Below are 10,188 nucleotides of genomic sequence, written 5' to 3'. Positions count from 1 at the left end.
ATGATTAACTATTAGAGCGCAGTTCTGTGTAATATGATAGTGGTGGAGCCCTCCATGTTGTGAGGGGCAGGCCTGCTGTGGTGCCCTGCCAAGTACTAATTTTACACCTCCAACCATCCTCCTTTTCCACCCTGACCCCCCACACTGTGTACACGCCATAAAACCTAGGCGTAATTACACGGGTGAAAATGTTCATTACGTTTAATGTTCAATGCACTTTCTAGTAATGTTACATTTCCATCCATCTATAAGAGCATAAACCCTGCACTGGTGTTAAACTGCTCCAATGTGTGTTATCAGTTGACTTAAGATCCATTTTTAATGGTGTCTTTAGAGTCATGTTTCTCTGGGTCTTGATTAAAGATGCATGTGTGCCAGGCAAGCAAAGTGATAATGTTCCAAAGTTTAATCTTTTAAATAAACATTAAAAGACTGTACAAAATGTACAAGAAGTGACAGAACAAAACAAGTAAAAATGTACAGAATTGAGATAAAAGTGGGCATGTGCCAAAAGGTGACTTTATACTGTCTGGCTTCTGAGAAGTAAATCTTTATCCTAGAAATCCTGTTTCAGTGAGCTCAGAAACAAAAGCAGGTACTTGCTACAAATCGAACAACAGTGGAAAGACAGCATAGATTAATGAGCTCAAGAAGAGAAAGTAAGGTACTGCAGATATGTGGCAGTATGCACCACTTCATCTGTGAAACATACATAGAATACAGTTTTAGCCTCTTAAACGTGATCCTCTTGGTCATGTAAATGAGGTCAAATCAGGCAAAACAGTAATTTCCCAGGTCCAGTATTACCAAAAGTGTTGCAGGAACATTTGTGTAAACACAATAAAAGGTCACAGGAGGTGTATCAGTGTCCAGTGCTCATTACTGCTGTTTATTTTCTCTGTGTTCTTATCAAAAGGTCCCTTGAAGGCAGCTCAGGTTTGGGTTATCTTTTCAGTCTTGTCTCTCTGATGGGTAGAATGTAGTTCAGATCTTTCCTCACTTGCAGCACCTGCCAGGACTACGAAAAAGGCAAATACAAGAGATTCAGCCTTTTAAGGCTTTGCAACACAACAGTTTTTAAAGAATAATTTATATCAATCCTGTTAAAAAAGTCGGGAACATGCCACGAAGGAGGTCACTTGTGTTACATACCTCTGTAAACTGTGCTTTGATGGCGTCAAACTTCATTTTCTCATGAACTGCTCTGGCTGTGTTTGATCCATCAAACGGTTCTGGGGGGAAAACAGGTGTCAACATTGTGCTCTTTAGACTCTTTAGATAAGCAATTAAAGTGACAACCAACTTTCAACAGAAAACAAAATACACTTCTGAAGTGTAAACATATTCTGGACGTTACCCTCCACACAGATGAACTTGTCTTTCCACTCCCGGCAGTTTGGTTTGGGCAGAGCTTTTGCTTCACGCACAGAGATCACACACTTGTCCCACCTGAAACACAAGCAGCGATGCAGGACATTAGAATCTGACAGCACAATGGCCACACATGTTCATGTCGTTATACTGCTGTATGTATTGTTGATTTTTATTGGGTCAAAGTAAGCTGTTCAAACAGGGCCAGCCAGGGGCTTCCAAAGGGCAAAAGTCATATCTGCTGCTGTCAATCACACACTGAAATGAAACGAGAGCCTAACCGGGTAGGAGGCTGTGTGGGGCACAAGCCTTGCTCATTCTTAGGGGGACTTCCCCCTCCAGAGGCTCCTCCAACACTAACCTAAGCCTCAACTACTTCACAACAAGTACACATGTGGGGTCTCTGAACTGGCACATGCAAGGAATCAGGAAGTGAATTTAAATACCTTCTAAACGAAGTGACAGTCCAATCAGGAAATACGTTTATAAACAAACAGTAAACTGTATTCATTATAGGTACTGTTACACAACATTTCTGCGGTGTGAAAACCTGTCATTACAGTATCTGGCTTGCCAAGTGCAGCTGTGTCTTACTAAGGCTTTTATGACAGGAACCTAAACAACTGTGACCAATTTATGGTTTGGGCAGTCAAAAACAATGGCAGTACATAGAGTGGCTTCCTGCACCAAACTTAAAATTCTTGACCTAAACTGAAACCCAAATTTAGGATGCACTCTGCACTGAAAGAGGATGCGCTCTGCACTATGCACTGAAAGTGTTATTGTAAACATAATTAGCCTTTTTAATTATGCTTTTGAATTAATGTATAATGCTAATAATGCTTCAAAGATATATTAAACAGCCTGCTAAATAAAATTTAATATTAAAAGTTGTAAAATTATGAAAATGTCACACTTTCCCAAGGGCATCTTTAGCTCAATTCCAGTATAATGACAGGAAAAAACTTATACTATGTACAGCACATGGACGTGGCTTTAGAACTCCTGCCTAACAGTCTGACATTTCTCAAGCAGAAGCCGCTATTAGCACGCAAGTTGCTTTAGTGTATGGCATTTAAAGAGAAGAAACATCCATGCTACTAACTACTATTGACATAATTTCCAGAAAAGAATTTCATCAGAGCAGTTAAAACGTTAAAAAGCATGCAAGCTGAAGACTGTATAGTACGTAGCTGCAGCACACCGTGTTTGTGTGTTTACTGATGATCTGCTGGTGTTCAGACTGTTTGTGCTGGGTGACGCAGAAGAGTGAAGAACACAAACGGCATTTTAAATCTCCATTTCTCATTTTTATCATCACTTTGATAATTTGATAAGAGTTAGATTTGACAACTTGTTGTAGACCTATTTTTGGCCAAACATTTATTAGCAGCCAAACCTTCTGTGCATCCCTAGCTTTGCAGTCTTGACAAATGATTACAGTATTGCTGATAAGTACCTGAAAACTGTGGCATAGTATTTCAGGAAGCCGAGGAGTAAATCTCCAAGAGACGACTGGTTCTTTGACACAAATGAAGGAATATTCTTGGGTCCATCTGGTACAAGATGGATATCCATTACTGGGCTGAAACACTCCTGTGGAGATATGAGTATCGTGTTAGCTCGTATCACAACCAAAGCTTTTCTTCTGCACTCTTGTGGTAAATTAAATTGTGTAAGAATATTAACTAGTATGAACTACTTACAGGATAATCTTTTTGAAGACAAGGAATGACAGGTTCTGGAAGAGCTAAATGGGACAGAGAGTTGAAGATTATAACCAGTCCTACAACAAGCCCTGACAGTATAAATAACCAACACAAGCAAGAATTACAGAAATAAGCTCAAGGAAGGAGAAATTTTGGACAAACAAACAATATAAACGATAATCAGAACACTTCGCCACTTACTCTGGAGGTAATGCAGAACCATCAACACCAGTGTGTAGCTACTAAGGGTTCCACGACTTGCATCGTTGATTCTGTGATAACTGGCCCACTTTTTAATCACGAGGATGATTGGACGAACTCGCTTTTCAACTAAAGCAAAAAATGAACAACCACAAACTCAAATCAATTTTCCATAAAAGAAATAAATCATAAATGGCCACCTTAGTGGTTTTACCATCACACCAATATTCAATAAACAATTGTCATAATAATAATAATAATAATAATTATAATAATTACAGATTAAAGATGTGGTTCAGCAAAAAAACCTAATTCATACAATTTTCAACTTATCCTGTTGTATTTGATCAGCTTGATGAGAAACTTTTACTTCTGTAGTTTAAAACTGGAGCTACGAGGCTAACATTGCTTGTTCAGTTTTGTTCATTTTTATAGTTCACAGTAAGTCAGATTTTGCTCTAAACCACATTAACAAGTCTGTGCCACCCTATTGAAGACCTAGATGTGGTTGGAGTGGAATGAGAGAAGTTTTGGGGATGTATTAATGGAAAAGATTTGGGTGACTACTGACAAAATATTTTTTGGCAACATTAGCCTTGTAGCTCCAGTTTTTAACTAAGCAAAATTTGGACACCAAACAAGTCTTGGCTGATTAACCACATCTGGTGTACGTGGAAAATGTGTTAATTGTTTTTCACCAAACCACAGCTTTAACAATTCTTTTACCAAGAAATGAAGCTTGTTAACAGTAGGTTATGGTTTATATGCAACATAACAGTCAAAAATTACTCCATGAACAGCACAACGGTTTTTCATATTTTGGCGCATTCGTACAGAAATGAATTGATGGTTGTGAATCCAGTTTATAATACTGTATAAAATCGGCAATTTTGGGACTTAATTATCTAACAGTCCTTGTTTTAGCTCTCTTCACTACTGAATACGTTCAATGACCTGAACATAGGTAAACTAAGTCACACTTACTGTACGCATATGTCCGTAGCAGGAAGGTGTTTCTGATCCCGACAATGTTGTTTACATTCAAATCAAACTCCACTCCACTGCAATAAAAGTGGAGTTCAGAAAGTTGGAATTACTGATCAATCAACAAAACCATCAAATTATGATCAGCCTTATTATGGACTACCAGTGGAAAATTCAGCAGTGAATTATCAAGAATTTCCACAGCAAAGCTAACCCAACATGCAGGGTGAAAATGAGCACACTAATTTTATCCCTATATGAAAGGCATTTATTGATCATGTCAGAGCTCTCTCTGTGCAATTGATTGTCCCTAAATTGCATTTCCACTCACCTCGGCCTTGTCACATGCAACAGTGCAACAAACTTAGCTCGTAAAAAGTGGGAAAATAATGATTTGATGCTTGTAAAAAAAAGGCAAAGATGTCAAAAAGACAGCATACGAGCAGCCTGCCATACGTAACTCCAGTGAGTTGACTAAATAAAAATGACAGCACTTATGAGCTGTTTAAGAAACCTACCTGATTCGGTCTCTGAACTTCAGTATGGGCACTTTTGCTCGGATGAGCTGAGGTCTCTCAATGTAAGCTGCGGTTAAAAAAAAACATAATTTCTACCAAAAGCAAAGGGATATAATTTTGTAATAGGAAGTGCAAAACTAGATGTCAATGGCAAGCACTTACACAATTTGTATAACAACTTCTGCACAAGACTGAGTATACACACAGCATCTGTTCTCTGGTTTACCTACAATAGAAAAGTAATGAAAGAATAACCATACAGACAGAAAGAATGGCCAGCTGCTCCAAAAGCAAATGGATTAAAGTTTATTCCTTTTCAATGTCATGATCAATCCAAAAAAAATAAACTTACTGGCCCGTCTTGAACAACGAGGCAGAGATCAGCATCACTGGAGCGACTACCAAAACCATTAAGTGATGATCCTGCCAGGAACACTCTCGCACCTATACATGCAACAGTTAAAAAACATTAAAGTTAAGGCAGAACTCATCAAGCTTTGAAGAACAACTGAACATGGTGGGTGGATGTCAGAGGGAGACGTACATGGGAATAGTCTCTGAATGTCCCTCTGTAACTGCGCACGACAGGACTCCTTCCTCTCCAGGTCTTCACTCCGCTGTTCGCAAGCAAGGAACAGCTCTAAGATCTGCTGACTGAGCTGAAATATATGACATTTATCTATTACACAAAAGCAATTCAGTTCTGTACACAGGTAATGAAATACAGCACGGTTTGATCATCTAGTCAAAAAGAAACAAACATGTCCTACAACAGCAATCATCAGTTCCAATCCCATGACCAGTATATTAAGCACCTCAGAGTAAGAACAGTGATCTAAGATCAGGTGTCATCGGTTCATGTAATGGAAACTTTTCACACTTCCAGATTTGACGCCACAGAAGTTGTTGCAGTGGGAAAAAACATTAAAGCAATGGCAGCGTATGAGAATGAGAGCGTAGAGAACTGACAATTTTACATCCTCATTTTTATTTGCAGTTGCAGTTAGTAAAGGAACATTCAATGAAAACAGCTTGCATCTCAGAAGTGTGAAAAGTAATCAAGTTAAATCAGGTGTGTTTGAGCAGGGAAATCAAACTGTGGACACCGGGCCTCCAGGAGCAGAACTGATGACCCCTGAAAAAGAAGATGGCCCACTATTTTGCTAAGCTTATTTCACTAATTCAACAAAGTGTACCTTATCTTTGACGAGGGACGGTGGCAGACTGCTGTTGGCATTCTGACAAGAGTCCTCCCTGAGAGACGGCACACAGCCTACTGAGTGCGAGGTGCCAGGGGAGTGCATAGGAGAACGAACAGGAGAGCAGCCCTCACCCACAGACACTCTAGTTAGCCCCTGCTCTCCCCGACATACTGGGCTAAACCTGGATGTTTTACCCGGCTGTTTGTATGGGTGTGGAGAGCTGAAGCGCTGCCTCTTCAGGTCATCCTGACTATGGCCATCACTTTTCCTCCTACAGCACAATTACATGAGAGGTTCTTGAGTGCCTGACAGTTAGACCATACCGAAAACACATTCAATTGTGTTTATAATGAGTCGTGAAAAGACATACTTACTTCCTGTTTTTCGTTCTTGACCCATTTGGACTGGTGAAAGGAATGTCGGGTGCTGGGTTCCATTGATAGGTTGGGATGATAGGGGAATACATTCAGAGGTTTGCTGTGGAAACTGGGAAAAAGAAAGATTTTGAGCAAACCACTGCTATCAAGAATGGCCATCTAAATAGTTTCTTCTGCCTAGCAAATACTCTAATTAACCAAACTGGTTAGACAGCATTCAGGAAAACTACAAATGTTGACTTAACATTAGCATCTCTTTGCACCACACTGCCAGTTCTGGTTCTTGAACTAGGCACTTATTCCTGTAAACTGGCCAGTATGACTTTTTATGTTAGACTTGCACAATGACTGCACAGTCAGCTGCTATTCTTTATCCCTCATCCTTACTTATATATACACACACATGCATGAGATTAAGCTGGGTGTACTGTCATTCTATGTTTATTCAGGGTGTGATATAACAGTATACTTCATTTGCAGTTCAGTAGAGTACCAGATGCACTTATGACATCAAAATGATCCTAAATTTTACAAAGAAGAATCAAAACTCACTTTGTGTTAGTGAGGTTCAGATGTGACTCGATTCGTTGCTGTTGTGAGAAGGCATGGGGTAAAAGGCGTTGGGTGAATATTATATCAGGCCTGGTTTGCCCATGTTTATGGGGGAAGGCTGGAGACCTCGGCAACATCCTCTTTACAGAGAGGGACACGCATCTGCCACCTGAAGATCCATAAAGAATGAAACAAATAAGCAAGATATGTTTGTGCGATAAGGTTGCAACACGGAAAAGGACACATAGATAAATACATAGACAGACAGAAAGATAGATAAATACTTTATTGATCCTGAAGGAAATTTAGCACATAAACAAGCTTAAATTGGGAAGGCATATTAAGTGCATATTCAACTTAATTATGAACAGTTATCTTTTCAACACCCACAGTGTACCTGTATGTTTACTGTTTTGACGTTACATTCACACTTTAGCTAAAAAGAAACGAATGAAGCAGTTACTAGCGGTGTTAGCTAACGCTATCTAACGCTAGCTAAACCAATCTCGCCACAAACTGTACCAATTTAATAAATAGAAAGTCTGATTTGTAGGTAGTTTTCACTAGCTAGCTAGCTAATAACGAAAGTCACTCGGATATTACTCTGTTGTCATTAATTGTAACTTTTACTTTCAAATTCAACAAATCATAGTAGCTACGGATTTTAAACGCAATTAGCCACTAAGCTAACCACTCAGGTAACCCAACTGCTACCTGGGCGACAGACGTTTAAATTATCTAAGCGAATAAATATGAAACACTGTTTCTCAGCAGACACTTTGCCTAAAATGTTAAGAATCTGTCTTTCTAGCTACTAATCCGTACCAAGTATGATATAACAACGAACTTACTGACAGAGCGGGCATATACAGTCACTTAGCCGGATGGCTATTAGCTTGTATCTCTTCTCTTGCTACATGAAAACACGGCAACGTTACTAACACTAGGGCTGAATCTCAAATGGCCCCCTACTCCCTATGTAGGGCACTACGCGAGTTACGAAATTTTGGCTTCTGCACCCACTATATGTCAAAGACAAGCATGCAGACGTGGTTAAATCATAAATGGCTCTGTGTTAGATACATTATGCACGGGTTTGGTCCAAGAGCCATTATTTTTAAGATCTACGGTAATGCACTACGTAGGGGGAAGGGAGCTATTTAGGATTGACGCGGGCCACGACGCTTTCTGCTTCTGGGTTGAACTTTTAATAAAAGTCCCCTCTGTAATTACAGTCTCACAGTACTAATGCTGTAATACTCTGGGCTAGGTTTATTAAGCTTAATTAATATAATGACAATCTTATGAGAGTCTTCGTTATCTCTGCTGGTTTAATAATTATGCTGCAAGTAGTATAGGTTTACGCAAACACAAATGTTTATTATTCACAATACACAAACACACACACATATATATATATATATATATATATATATATATATATATATATATATATATATATATATATATATAACGTATTATTATTATTATTACTATTATTATTATTTTTTAATTGCTCGTAATGAGAAACCAATGCCTATGAAGTAGCCCTAGTAGACCTACCAGGAGGCGTTGTCCTGCGTGATGTTATGTGGGCTGTAGTAGCGATTGGCAGCAGGATTCATCCTCATCTTCATCCTCGTCCTCACGCCCACCGAGAGGGGTCTTCATTCATCTTTTCATTAAGTGCCATCTCCGGCTACCGTACTGCAGCTCGTTGGTGTGGGAGAACCGCAGTCAGTAGGTAGATAAATATTCGCCGTGGGTGTTGTGTATTTCATGAGCGCACAGGCTGCGTGTAGATTGACCCGAGGCTGCTCGCACCGTGGGCTTCACCGAGAGCGTCAGGAACTCCACCGCGCTGCGGGGGGAGATGCAGCGGGAGCGGGCGGAGCAGCGGCCAGCCTCGGACTGATGATGGCCAGCTCACTCACACGGCTCAGTTAAAACCCAGAGAAACGCGGAGGCCACTCACTGTCTCAGCGGCAACGTGAGAACAAATTGGCTTAGCCTCAGTCTGCATTCACTCTCAGGATATTTCGCCTTTCAGAAGAAAAAGACAAGCCAACATGGGGTAAGTTTCTGATTGTGAACGCCTTCAGTCAGTAGAGGAATAGCGCGGTTTTAGCAGCTCCTGTGACATTAATTTCATTTTCATTTTACCTTTATTTAACCAGGGAAATCACACTAACATTAAAAATCTCTTTTACGAGTGAGACCTGACCAAGACGGCAGCACAGAAAACAATCAGTATACATTGACAATGACAATAACTGTCAGGATCAACCCTGAAACCCTGACGTTTAGTAAGCTCTAGTAATACTATAAGAGGAGGTAATATTACTGTAGTGCTGCATAGTATAGTATAGTATAGTATAGTATAGGATAGTACAGTATTATAATCTGTAATATTTCAGCCTTATGCTGTGCTGTCTTATCTGTAATACTTCTATAGGGTCCTATAATAAACTATAACTGTCCAAATGTACAGTAACATTCTTATAGAATACCTGTAGTAATACCTGTAGTATTACTATGTATGACTAATGTAACAGCGCATTATTATGTATTACTGGGAGATTTTTCTGATATGTGATTCTATTATACCCACCCTGTTTAGGTGCCTTGAACTTTAGACCTGATTGGTTGTAGAATACAAAAATACCCATCGACACTATAAAAGAGCACTTCGCTGAGCTCATCTTTTTACATTTATTTAATATTTGTATTTGGTCCATTATCTTTGGTCAATGAACTTGATTCCTGAGGTGACATAGCTGTTAATATCAAACTTTCTCTTCATTTTTTTTTATTTCTGATGTAATTCAGTGCTACACAATGTTATGCAATTCTACAGCCTGAATGAATCAATTAATTAAAGCAATTAATCAACTCTCACATCACGCAGACATGCCTATTGTGCCATCCCCAATATTTCCATCCGTGTAATCTCAGTTCCAGCAGAAGCCAGCTATACAGCAAGACCTGAGTAATCGAGTTTTGACTCCAGTACCGGCAATAAGATCAGTGCTGGGTTTACCCAGCCGTGAAATTTCCACAGCACAGCTCAGCATTCCGGCTTTAGGAATGGTTGTAGATTTATGATAAGGAATAAAGGTATGAGGCACGTTCTCCACACGGATAAACGTGTTTTCTTGAACCTGTTTTCATAGACGAAGAAGACGCAGAACAAGCATTGGTTGTTTGGCTTGTTATAAAGTGGAGATATAAAGTGACATCATCAGGCATTTGTACACTCAAGGTTCTTTAGTAA

At 39.5% G+C, this 10,188-nt stretch overlaps 2 protein-coding genes across 2 annotated transcripts in view; one reads left to right on the top strand and one right to left on the bottom strand.

Annotated features, from left to right (window-relative positions):
* Positions 1-384: 384 nt before the first annotated feature.
* Positions 385-7,860, bottom strand: tent2 (terminal nucleotidyltransferase 2). The gene is given in 16 exon segments (XM_036598907.1): positions 385-1,018; positions 1,153-1,232; positions 1,358-1,449; positions 2,831-2,967; positions 3,078-3,121; positions 3,282-3,410; positions 4,266-4,342; positions 4,784-4,850; positions 4,946-5,009; positions 5,136-5,227; positions 5,328-5,442; positions 5,980-6,256; positions 6,360-6,442; positions 6,444-6,471; positions 6,915-7,083; positions 7,766-7,860. Coding segments are annotated over 15 exon segments (1,497 nt in total). The 5' UTR covers positions 7,052-7,083; positions 7,766-7,860; the 3' UTR covers positions 385-943.
* A 658-nt stretch (positions 7,861-8,518) lies between these two features.
* Positions 8,519-10,188, top strand: part of homer1b (homer scaffold protein 1b) — a 32,216-nt gene continuing 30,546 nt past the window's right edge. Inside the window, exon 1 of the mRNA XM_036598885.1 lies at positions 8,519-8,988. Within this exon, the coding sequence (XP_036454778.1) occupies positions 8,984-8,988 (5 nt within the window). The 5' untranslated portion in view covers positions 8,519-8,983. The remainder of the gene's footprint in view (positions 8,989-10,188) is intronic.

The sequence above is a fragment of the Colossoma macropomum genome, unplaced genomic scaffold, assembly GCF_904425465.1.
Source record: "Colossoma macropomum unplaced genomic scaffold, Colossoma_macropomum, whole genome shotgun sequence".
In the NCBI taxonomy this organism is placed as follows: Eukaryota; Metazoa; Chordata; class Actinopteri; order Characiformes; family Serrasalmidae; genus Colossoma; species Colossoma macropomum.
This window is presented reverse-complemented; position numbering and strand designations above follow the sequence as displayed.